At 47.7% G+C, this 12,430-nt stretch overlaps 2 protein-coding genes across 9 annotated transcripts in view; one reads left to right on the top strand and one right to left on the bottom strand.

Annotated features, from left to right (window-relative positions):
* The first annotated feature begins 1,669 nt into the window (after window positions 1-1,669).
* Window positions 1,670-6,062, top strand: LOC105567020 (serine--pyruvate aminotransferase, mitochondrial). 8 transcript variants are annotated; one of them, XM_012021520.1, is made up of 7 exons: window positions 1,670-1,872; window positions 2,637-2,887; window positions 3,048-3,248; window positions 4,139-4,296; window positions 4,361-4,516; window positions 5,280-5,624; window positions 5,694-6,062. In XM_012021520.1, exons 1-7 carry the CDS (start codon window positions 1,710-1,712, stop codon window positions 5,845-5,847), a joined length of 1,428 nt encoding a protein of 475 aa, XP_011876910.1. In that variant the 5' UTR covers window positions 1,670-1,709; the 3' UTR covers window positions 5,848-6,062. The 8 variants fall into 8 exon arrangements, with proteins under 8 accessions (XP_011876910.1, XP_011876912.1, XP_011876911.1 ...); XM_012021522.1 differs by having other exon boundaries at window positions 5,675-5,793; XM_012021521.1 differs by having other exon boundaries at window positions 1,768-1,912.
* Window positions 6,063-10,338: 4,276 nt separating this feature from the next.
* The window catches only part of LOC105567019 (dorsal-ventral patterning protein Sog), a 34,813-nt gene continuing 32,721 nt past the window's right edge, over window positions 10,339-12,430 (bottom strand). Inside the window, exon 8 of the mRNA XM_012021519.1 lies at window positions 10,339-10,550. Within this exon, the coding sequence (XP_011876909.1) occupies window positions 10,350-10,550 (201 nt within the window). The 3' untranslated portion in view covers window positions 10,339-10,349. The remainder of the gene's footprint in view (window positions 10,551-12,430) is intronic.

The following is a 12,430-nucleotide window of genomic DNA, read 5'->3' as shown; positions in this document are numbered from 1 at the left end:
GACGCCACGGGTATCCACTTGCCGCGCGAACGGTCTAGCCATAGACATAATATATCTAGACCGAGCATTGAGCAAAGAAAAAGACAAACTCTGTTTTGTGCTATTTCGTGCTCTCTCGTTCGCATGTAAACAGGAGAGAACGAAATAGCACAAAACAGAGTTTGTCCTTTTCTACGTGAACCTCTGCCCCCACTGCTCAAATAAAGGCAAACGCTCGGTCTAGATATATTGTATTTTGTGGGTCTACCCGACGCATCCGACGTTCGTTTTTGTTTGTTTAATCCCTGACGCGCGCGAGACATTCGCCTGTCGCTCTGCCGAGCTGGGACACCTCGATATTGAAAAATTCGACACGCGTATCTGTATAATAATTTGATAAAAATAAAAGATTCCCGCTGCGAAGGCCCGTTCCTGACCTACCTCACTTTGCGGACGAAAATAAATATACTATCGTCATTAACGTATCTAGCGTGTATCGAGATGTTTATCATCGACGTAGTGTCATAGCTTGTTCGCCGCAAAAATGTTTATGTTTACAGCATGAGTCCAGAGTCGGCGAAATATTTAAATTATTTCGAAAAACTCGGGAAAGTTATCGTACGTTTTCACACATTCGTTCAAGTATATATAACAACATTTATGTAATTATAACAAAATTAATATTAAGATTATTATGTTTCTAATTTTTCAAATTTATTTTTTCCGACTTACTTTAGCTAATTTCACTTTCTCTTAATTACCTTCATCGTTACTGCCCACTTGGGTTATCGTTGAACTTGCTTCGCGGGAAAAAATGCGAGCGAAGAAAAGTCAGATAAGTCTTAAGCCCGTATCAGACTACGGATTGAGATTGGGATTAGATTGAAATTTGACCAATCAGAGTAAAAGTTACTGAACTTAAGATTAGTAAACTTTACTGTGATTGGTTAAATTTCAATCTAATCCCAATCCCAATCCGTAGTCTGATACGGGCTTTAAGCGCGCGGATACGGAAGGTAAAGCCAACGGCACACGATACTATTTTTCCCTACTGGATCGCTTAGTCCCAGTCTACAATAGAGATTTAAGCCCTAAGCCTTAAGAAATTGACTAATCACAGTCGCGTATTCTACTCATACTTGACCGTGATTGGCCAATTTCTTAAGTCCCAGTCTACAATAGATGATTTAAGCCCTAAGCTTTAAGAAATTGGCCAATCACGGTCAAGTATGAGAAGAATGCGCGACTGTGATTAGTCAATTTCTTAAGGCTTAGGGCTTAAATCTCTATTGTAGACTGGGACTTACGAGAACCAATCAGGATTTAAGCCAACGAGCACACGATACTATTTTTCCTACTGGATTGTTTACGAGAACCAATGAGAAGGCAGAGTTTTAGATCAGGTGACTTAAGGCTATATCCTGATTGGCTCTTGTAAGCAAACCAATTGGAAAAATTGTATCATGTGCCGTTGTTTTAAAACTCTGCATCCTTATTGGTTCTCGTAAGCAAACCATTAGGAAAAATTGTATCGTGTGCCGTTGGCTTAAGATACAGAATTGACTCTCTGAAACTTAAGCCAACGGCACACGATACTATTTTTCCCTACTGGATTGCTTACGAGAACCAATCAGGACGCAGAGTTTTCGATCAGGTGACTCAAAGCTGAATCCCGGTTGGCTCTCGTAAGGAATCCAGTAGGAAAAATAGTATCGTGTGCCGTTGGCTTAATGCGCGATTTCTCGATGCGAAAATCTCGGGTTTTCGTGCCCGGTGATACGCGAGTGAGCCGGTCACTGATAGAGGAATCGGATGCAAACAAGTGGCCTGATTCTTCAGTATCATCCAAACACGCGGGATTTAATAGTCGCGTCTGCGTTATCTCGAAACGTGGTATTCGCTCGATCAACGATTTCGTCCTCGGCGACGCGCTGTACCAGGCAACAAGAGAAACGCGAATCCACACTTTTTTTTTACACGCGGTTCTAGACGATAAGCGCGCGTACGGGACGAGAGATCGAACTACGACGGCGAGCACGCGCTTATCTTCGCGTGACACAGTGTTTTTCGTCATATCCATCCGTTTATCTTTGCTTCTCGCGCTCGCGCGAGGTTTCTCGTATTCTCTGCGCCCACACAGCACGGATTTCCAAGTGACGTCTTCGGGATATCTTCAGAACGTCCTCGGAACACAGGACATCCTAAGCATATCCCCGAGACGTTCCTAGTAGCACAGTGCATGAACCAAACTTTGGTTAAACGCTGGCCCAATGTTCGGTTGTATTGGGCCAATGTTTAGCCAAGGTGTGATCCATGCGCTGTGCTACTAGGAGTCTCTTGCCCAGTCAGAGATGATTCGTCGAATCGACGTCGATCGTTTCGACATCGGTCGACGTGTCATTTCTCGCTGGGTTTTGCGGGAGATTTTGTGCTGCGTGGACACCCTGTAATCGGAGACTGGCCATAAGAGTTCGTCAAATTCCCGCGAGTGAGAGAGAAACATAAGCTATCTCACTCGATCGTAGAAGAGTCGTGGAAGAGAGAGACAGATCGCGGCCATAAGAGTTCGTCAAATTCCCGCCGGTGAGAGAGAAACATACGTTTCTCTCACTCGCGGGAATTTAACGAACTCACTTATGGCCAGTCTCTGATTACAGGGTCTCTACGTGGTACCATCGCGACTTCAACGGTACCGTGGGATTTTCGCGAGGAAACCGGAGGCATGGAAGATTTACGTACCTGGCGACGATGCGCCGTTTATCCGCAGCCACCGGAAGAGATACTGCGACCGGTGCCTGTGCTACCCGAGAAGTTTTTAACTGGTCCCGGTCCCAGCAACTGCTCGGATCGCGTTCTGCGTTCGCTCGGGCAGCAAGTGCTCGGTCACCTTCATCCGGAGTTATGCCAGGTATTTCCGGAGCTACGGCGTAGTCCCGCGACCTTGAAACTACCGCGTTTCATCGTTAACAAATACACGGGCGTCGAGGTTGGATATAAGCCACGCGCGATCCTTATTCCCGCGAAACCGAGCGATAAACCGATAACCCCCGGAGATTTTCCTTCCGCAGTTAATGGACGACGTCAAGGCGGGGTTGCGGTACGCCTTTCAAACCGGGAACAGGCTCACTCTGGCCCTAAGTACGTCCGGTCATGGCGGCATGGAAGCTTGCTTGGATAATTTACTCGAGCCGGGCGAGACCGTGCTGATCGCTAAATGCGGCATTTGGGGGGAACGCGCGGCCGATATGGCCGGTCGCATTGGCGCAAATGTACGAAATAGGTATACATGAGTCACTTGAAAAGCCCTCGGAGTGAATTGCAGATGGCCATCGCGCGCGGACGTCAAGTGGAAAATCCCATCCTTCCATAAACGCGCATAAAGTTCCAATTAGCTTCCAATAGATTTATTTTTCATAGATGAACATATATTTGCGTGACTTTCTAGAAATTAATATAGAAGCGAAGTATCGCTGTGATTAAATATCCACGAATCAAGATACGATTTGTCGCTTCTTCTTTTTCGCCTGATTTAAATCCGATCTACAATGTGCTCTTTGCGGCTAGAAACATTCTATGTTGTAGCCAATAAATACATAAAAAAATGTGTGCAAGTTACTGCGCATTACATGTTGTACGATTGTTGCACTTTGTCGATAAAATTGTTAAGTATTGACTTCCCTGTTTAAAATAGTAGATAGAATACTATCATGTTACATTAGATTGCATGCAATTTCAATGTGAACTTGTAAGAATGGAAATTGCATGCAAGCTAATGTAATCTGATTGTGTTCGATCTAATATTTTAAATAGAGTTGCTTGTGCAAACTAAAGTGTTTGTGATCGCAAAAAGTACATTGTAGATTAGACTTTGCAATTCGAGCACGTTCATTCCCAATTGAAGAAATTCCTTGCTAGGGAGAGATTGTTTTCACCGGAGTTTCGTAATGAGATAATTGGAACATATATGACTCAAGTGCATATTAATATAAAGGGAGATCACGTTGAAAAGTAAAAATAATTACAAAGAGCTGTTTTTCCATTTCATTCCGAGCACTTATCAAATGGTTCTCGTCCATATCGAGACAGAAGAGAAAGACAGCGAGAGAGCAAACGACGAAATGTTTTACAATTCCTCTTTTTTTTCGGGAAAACGGCGCAGATAAAATTTCTGGAGACAGCGTGTGGCGTACCGTTCGATCTCGGCGCCCTGGACGAAGCCCTCGAGAAACACCGGCCGGCGGTAGTGTTCGTGACGCACGCGGAGTCGTCGACGGGCATGAAGCAGCCTCTGGAGGGCGTCGGCGAGTTGGTTCACAGGTGAGTAGACCGCACTCGCGACGACGAGACGGCAACCAACTGAAATTACTTTCGCAAACGACAGACACGAGGCCCTGTTGATCGTCGACGCGGTGGCGTCCTTAGGTGGAGAGCCGTTCTTCATGGACGCCTGGCAAGTGGACGCGGCCTACACCGGCAGCCAGAAGGTCCTCGGCGCGCCTCCAGGAATAACGCCCGTCTCCTTCAGTCCGCGCGCGGAGTACGTATGCCGTTGATCAGTCCGAAGCGTCGGAGAACGGGTTCCTCCGCGGTAACGACGGCCGACCCGCCGAGAAATTCCCCGTGGGATCGAGAACGCGTACGAATATCAATCGAATTCCTGAGTCATCCTTTCGGCGGTCACCTATTCGGTGGTCACCTATTCCCGCGATCGGTGAATCATATGTACATTCGTCGGAGGGGGGGGGGGGGGTGAATTCTTGACATTTCTCTCCAATCTGTCCGGAAGTAACTCCGGTGTCCCCTCATAGAGACCCTGTAATCAGAAACTGGCCATAGGAGTTGGTCAAATCCCCGCGAGTGAGAAACATAAGCTATCTTCACTTTTCCACGATCGTGGAAGAGCGAGAATAGCCTGTGTTTCTCTCTCACTCGCAGGAATTTGACGAACTCTTAGTCCTAGTCTACAATAGATGATTTAAGTCTTAAGCCTTAAGAAACTGATTAATCGCGGTCAGGTATGAGTAGACTACGCGACTGTAATTAGTCGATTTCTGAAGGCTTAGGGTTAAAATCTCTATTGTAGATGGGCGTTTAAGCCCGTATCAGACTATGGATTGAGATTGGGATTAGATTGGAATTTGACCAATTACAGTAAAGTTTATTAATCTCAAGCTTAGCAACTTTTACTCTAATTGGTCGAATTTAAATCTAACTCAATCTCAATAGTCCGATATGGACTTTATGGCCAGTCTCTGATTACAGGGTCTCTATCCCCTCACGATTCCGCGCGCCAATTACAGACGGAAGATATTTCGGAGAGCAACAAAACCCGCTTTCTACTGGGACTTGAGGATCCTCGGCGATTACTGGAATTGTCTCGGTGCGCCCCGGCGCGTGTACCATCACACAATAAGCGCAACATTGGTGTACGGCCTGAGGACGGCTCTGGTGCAACTTGCGGAGGAAGGACTCCTCGCTTCCTGGCGGAGGCACGCGGCAGCGGCGGTCAGATTTAGGCAGGGCCTTCGAGATCTCGGGCTGCAGTGCTACGTCGAGGATCCGCGGTACCAATTGTCGACCGTTATCTCGATAAAACTACCACCTGGCGTCGACGGCTATACCTTGGTCGCGCGAGCTATGAAAAAGTGAGATTATTTCTCTATCGTCTTTTCGGAATGCAACATTTCGTCGGCAGTTTCCTTCTTTTTTTTCAGGTACCAAATTGAGATCGGCGGCGGTCTAGGGCCTACAGTTGGTAAAATTTTACGTGTCGGTCTGATGGGGATCAATGCGCGGGCTCGTATCGTCGATCGTGTACTTTCCGCCCTACGCAATGGATTGCGACATGCGCTAAAAGCGAAGATGTAAGATCATCAACGTGAGCTTATCATTGATGACTGGTCTATGTCAAATGTGAACAAGGGCAAGTGCCATACCCAGCGAGAAATGACGTCGAATCGACGAATCATTTCCCAGTGGGTATAGTTTTGAGGATTGGCTGTTCTACTTATTTAATAGTAACAGCAATAGCAGTAATAATAATAATGATCGGTATTTAATTAATAAATCGTTTTGGCACAGTATAGAATAGCATCGATCTCCATTCTCTACAAAACTATCGAAGTGTGCGTCATGCGTCTCTCAGCTGCCTACCTAGTCGCAGAAATACAAAAGATTTATTTAATTAAAATTATCGCGTTGTATAAAAAGAGAAGAAGAAAAAATTAGTAGTTCCGGTCGCCGCCCGCGCGGTCGCATGGGTGCGCGGGGAAAAAGTGAGTCGTTTACATCTTGGAGGAGCGCGCGGATGTTGCGCTCGTGCGCGCGAGTAAAATATACAAATTCGTCCCGCCGCGGCGATAATTTCACGTTACGCGCATCGCATCGCTGAACCGTGACGTCACATCTTGAATTAACCGCGCGCTCCGTATTTCAGCGCAACAATTGGCACAGTTTCGCGCAAAACGAATCCCGGTGCGATCCGAGAACGTCTGCTCTCCTCGCCTTTTCCTTTCCCTCGAGCCTTTTCACACAACACACACACGCGCACACACACACACACACACACACATATACACATGCACACATGCCGAGCAACGGCAACCCTCCTACGCGACGTAACACGTCACGTATACGCTGCTTCTACCCCTCCCTCCCTCTCTCAGCTGAGTCTCATTAGCTAAGTTTGATAAAAAATAAAGACCGAGCTTCTTGCATATTTCTGTCACCCAGCATAGACATAAGCGTTATGGAGACCGCGTTTAAATGAAAACAGCGTGTACAAATGAAGCACGTCGGTGTAACAGCACGCCGCTTACCCAATAATTAATGTTAACTCGTTTAACATCGAGACCGACAGCTCGCGCATGGAGGATGACTTTTAAATAATCGTGACAGCAGCAAGTCCACGATAAACGTAGTGCGGGCGGAGAGGGGGAAGGGAATTTAGGACAGCGTTGAAAATTACGTCGTAACGTTATAAATAATTAATAATAATTACCGGTGTACAATGCTGACGCGCGCCGGGCGGAATAAGATCAACTCCAGCCGCTCGACCGTACGCGCTTATTTACAAAACGTTCGTGTACGCGGCGGTGGCGGCGGCGGCCACGGGCCGACGTCGACGTCAGCTGACTATACGTATGTATTCGTACAGAGTCGATTATAAGGCACCTACGGTAAACGGTGAATCAACGCCTCCGCGCGAAATGCGCGACGTCGAATAACATTTCAACATGACATCGAAATAGCAAGAGCGGTGCCTGCGTAACGCGGCGTCTAAAATGAGATTTGCAAGTCCCGGTCTACAATAATTGATTTAAACCCTTAGCCTTAAGAAATTGACCAATCACGGTCAAATGTGAGTAGAATACGCGACTGTGATTAGTCAATTTCTTAAGGCTTGGGCTTTAAATTGTAGATGGGCACCAAAGACGTGAGATTTAAGAAAATGGCCAATCGCGATCGGTTATTCTTCTCGCATTCTATGATTGATCAATGTCTTGAATCTCATCGCAGACGCCGTCGCGGCCGTAAATCTTGAGCCTAAAGGCCGAATCTGACTAGCAATTGCCGACTGCGATTGAATTGGGATTGACGATTGTCCTCTAGCCAATGAGAGTCGATTAAATTGCTGGCTGTCTGGCTCTTATTGGCTAGAAGACAATCGCCAATACCAATCCATTCCGCGTCGACAATTGCTGGTCTGATTCGGCCTTAGACTGATGGCAGAAAACGATTTGTGAACGCTTAAAACTGTCTGTTGCCTAATTCCACCAATGCAAAAAGATAAAACCTTAGTTAAACCGGGATTAAATTTGATCTGCATTGGTAGAAATGGGCATTAGTCGTAGAGGTAAAGCAAGGCAGAGGAAAACCTAAATCGATCGCCTTTCACGAATTACACTTTTCTCTGCCTTGCTTTACGTCTACGACTAAGACAGTCTTAAGCATTTACGGATCGTTCTCTGGCATCAGCCTAAGTCGAACGCAACGACAACGTCCCCTTGTAAGCTTGCTTGGATGCTCGAGTCCTCCCGAATCGCAGTATCGGCACCTCGGTGCGGGTCTTCTCTTGGCTGGCGGCCGCTAGATTTAGATTTGCATCGCTCCGGTGACGATGTTCGGCTCACCACGTTCACAAGTTGCAGCAAGGGTGGCTTCAACCAAAGTCCGATTAACTTTGTCAGTAAACAACTACTCAAGTGACGCTACTGCTCTGCGAACAGGATCATTAATTTCTTACATAGTGGAAAAGATTAGAGATCGGGGGGTAACGAGTTGCACAGTATTTTTACGGACACTTTGCGGCGGCCAGTTCTGGGCCGGGTCGACCAACTGTAACAAGTAGCTCGGAGTTTGGAGTCGAAGTCGCCCTACTGTCGCGCCGGGAGTATCTTACTATTCAGTTTCGCTTTCGCGCGTGCTTCCCAAAACTTATACGAAATAGCGTTACACAAAGGAGTACGATTAAATAAGTATATGGCAAATCTCTCGTACCGGCCTCGTTAAACTCAACGCTCAGCAAAACCCGGGAAAGCTATTACAAAAGACAGGACTTCTGGTCCGATTGTAGCGGGTGAGAAATTCCGAATTGGCCGGGGAGGCCGTGGTTGGGAGAATTTCCTGAATTTACACTGGTCTACTGATATCGCGCGTGTCACACGATTCTGCGAACGTCGCGCGGGCTCAATCAGCGAGAGAAACGTGCGCGCGAGTCGATCCAGTCGCCCGTGTGGGATCCGGTACGGTCCGATTTCAAAAGGATTACTTCTAATAATAAATATTACGCTTACATAAGCTTAAATATTACGCACTTATAGTAACAAACGTTATCGCGTTAACAAACATTACCGCTTAGCTCGTCGCGGAGTGAGGACGCGCGGTACTCGCCGCATTCCTCGCCGTAAGGTTTCATACAGGTTTCATACAGGTATGCAATGTACAACATAAATATACCTTTACATTAGAGCGACAATTCAGGCTTACACCACACAACAATCGCGAGATAAGGAGCAATAAAAGCATAGTATAGCTAGTAGGTCCACTCTCTGCCGGCCCCTTTGATCTTCGCGGTCCCGATCACGTGGTATTCCGCCATACACCCGGGCAGGATCCAGCGACGTGTGCGTGCGCGTATACGTACTCATCAAAGCCACACATATACAACTTTTCTCTCATTGGTCTGCCCAGAGCAATGTCGGATGCGCAGAAGGGATCGACGCAAAACGAAACAAATGACGGAGTGGACCCACTAGCTGGACCATGATAATAAAAGTGACGCGGCCGCGCAGCGATATCAATTATGGGACGATACAATCATCAAGCGGATAGCGATAGTAATACTATTAATAATAGAAACGACAGTAGTAAATAAGTAATAAAATATTAATAAGGTTGGAGTTATTAGTAAAGTATTAGCAAATCGCGTTAACAACTGATGCCGCCGTCGGAGGTTTTTCAGTCTTCTTTGGTTGCTGGGTAACTCGAAGAGGCTAGTGGGTACAGCAGGGCACTGCGATACCGAAAACTCGTCCCTTTCCGAGCTTTCACCCTCGTCCCCTCAGCCCCGCGCCCCGCCGTACGCGCATTCGGCCGTCAACGTCCACCGTGATCGTCGCTCTCTCGGCGAAGAGGAGAAGGGCGCGCGGTTCACGCTCCTCCTCCCTCTCCGTCTCCCCTTTCTTTTTTAATCCGTTGATGGGGATCAATTGATTAATAAGCGTCTGGCTGCGGGCGCTGAAGCGCTCCGGAGCGAACGACCGAGCGGTCTCGTCGCGGACAAGAATAGCAATATCCGATCGCGTTGTTCGTACCGCGTCCTTCCTCTTATTACGCTAGGCTGCTTCTCGCGGCTTCCTGCACGCGTGCGCGCGCGCGCGCGCCGGCGGCGGCGGCGGCGAAGAGGCCGCCGCCGACAATGACGAAGTTTGAACAACGAGCGCGCATCCGTCATTCCGTTTGATTAATTACCCTCGTCGCCTCGAATATCACCGCTGAAAATTAAAATGACAGAATTCGCGCGCGCCTTCGTTCTCGCTCGTCAGTCGAGACGCGGATCGATCTCCCTCGTTTTTGCAATTTCTCACTCTGCTCCTCTCTCTCTCTCTCTCTCCCTCTCCTCTTTCTTGCCCTCTCCGTTAATTCGGCTCGCATCGGATGAACGCTCGTGGCTACAGGCTCCCGCGCACAGAACCGCTCGACTTGGTTTGACTTGGTTCCCGGGTCGTACGATGCACGAGGAGAGCGATGGCGCGACGGACAACGGATTCCCCGTCTTCGTGGTCAGCCGACGGTGACCGCGGTGCTCCCTCGTGGACCTGGGGGTGGGGGGGGGGAGGGTGCAGACCTCCTCTCCGGAACTACCGGGCTCAGCTGAACTCCCGCGGCGTCACGGAGTGCCGTCGCGCCGGATGATGGTTGTTGCGGTGGTGACGCCTCGCGCGGTGCTCGCACTGCGCCGTGCAGCAGTCGTCGGCGTCCGCCACGTACTCGCCGCGCTTCATCTGATGCGCGATCGAGTTGCAGAGCGACCGTGGACAGCGTTTCCGGTCGCACCTGACCTCGCCGTTCTGAAAGAAGCAGAGGGAGCGGCCCCATTACGATCCACCATTTTACGCCTTCGCGCGAAACCCGCCCGAAGAGCGACGACGTCGCCGCGCGGAAGCGGATCGTTTTTCGCAGAACGGATCGGCGATCCGCTTCGCGCCGCTCCTCATTAGTCCCTCCTCGTGTGACGTAATTTGGGATGATACGTGTACGAGGGCCATTTAAAAAAATTCTCGGAGTTAAATGAAAAGTCACACAACTCTCAATCTTTCGTACACAATCGACGTCGATTTGACGTCAATTTGAAGATATCGATATCGCTTCAATATCGTTCGACGAATCACTTCTCGCCGGATAAGGACCTGACAAAGATTGTCGTAACCGTTTACGATTTTGTCGCGAGACTTAAGTCGGTGTCGGAAGTTAACGCACGAAGAATTGCCGTAGACGTATGTCGCCTCGCGATGCGATGAATGCGACATACGTCTACGACAATTCTTGGTGCGCTGACTTCCGACATCGACTTACCACGGAATCGTAAACACTTACGACAATCTTTCTGCTCGGGCCCTAACTGTCTTCACTTCGCATATATCTCCCTTTATATCGACGTGCCTTATGATCCTGAAAGATCGTTGGTCCATTAAAGCCCGTGTCCGCGATGCTTGGCCCAAGTTCTAGCACCGTGGACACGGGCTTTTAAACAATTTCGATTTCTCAAATGATGTAAAAAAAATTGAAAATCTGGAGAATTTTTATAGTATTGTGATAATAAGGAATTTCTTCAGCCATGGGAATAGGTGAAAGTCCAGTTGAGCTAAGGCGAATAATAAGGAGGATGCGACAACAAATCGTATCTTAACTCGAATACTTAATCACAGCGCGGAAAACTTCGAGTTGATTAATTTATTTTTAATTGCGCAGATACGTTCGTTCGAAGATTTATTTAAAAAAAATGCATCTCTTTGCTGGAACGTATTCCAATTTTGTATACGTATTCATGGAGGGGTGGGATTTTCCATTTTAACGTATGACGTCTGTATGCGATAGACATCTGTAATTCATTCCGAGAACTTTTCAAATGACCCACGCATATGGATATATTCATCGTATCGCGAACGCATTATTTGCACGTTAAAAATGCTCGAATAAATATTAAGAAAAATAAAACGACCCTCAGCAAGGGGATTATGTTTGGCGAACACTTAATAATTTTCCTTTTAATTTATAAATAATGAAATCATTATAAGATATATTATTGATAATTTTCTGTTAACATATTTTCTCGAAGGACGTACAGAGCGTGGTTAAAAGGAAGATATATATATATATATATATATACTAGCGTAGCGAGACGATGTTTATCCATCGACGAAAAAGACCGAACGCGAGTAATAAAAGCGAAATGCGAGAAGAACCGGTGCAACGAGCTCCGTTGGAATACAAAATCCGTTTCTCACGATCGGGACGATTATTTTTCGCTCCGTTCCGTGACGTCGCGACGCGACGCGACGCAACGCGACGCGACGCAAGCCGGCCCGAGGCCGTGGCGTTCCATTTTCATCGTAATGGATGGACCCTATAATGGTCGGGCCAGACGAGCGAGTCCGGTTAAAGGTTTTCTCCTTACAGATCTCTCGCCGCGCCCGTGCGGCCGTGCCTCGATATCGCAACGAAGCGACCGCGCGATGACCGTCCAACTCTAACGAACGAATTGAGTGTAACGAGGAAAACTAAAGCGAGTTCCAGGACTTCTCTCTCTCTCTCTCTTTCTCTCTCTCTCTCTTGGTAACGAGACGCGATCGCGAGACTCGCGCCGTCTCGTCGCGTCGATCAAGACGATTAGGTGTACTTGATAAAAGAGAGACCGTAGGAATAGCGTTTCGATCACAAACTTGGTCCT

This window comes from Vollenhovia emeryi, unplaced genomic scaffold (assembly GCF_000949405.1).
Source record: "Vollenhovia emeryi isolate VEMERY1.0 unplaced genomic scaffold, V.emery_V1.0 DF939141.1, whole genome shotgun sequence".
Taxonomy (NCBI): Eukaryota; Metazoa; Arthropoda; class Insecta; order Hymenoptera; family Formicidae; genus Vollenhovia; species Vollenhovia emeryi.
This window is presented reverse-complemented; position numbering and strand designations above follow the sequence as displayed.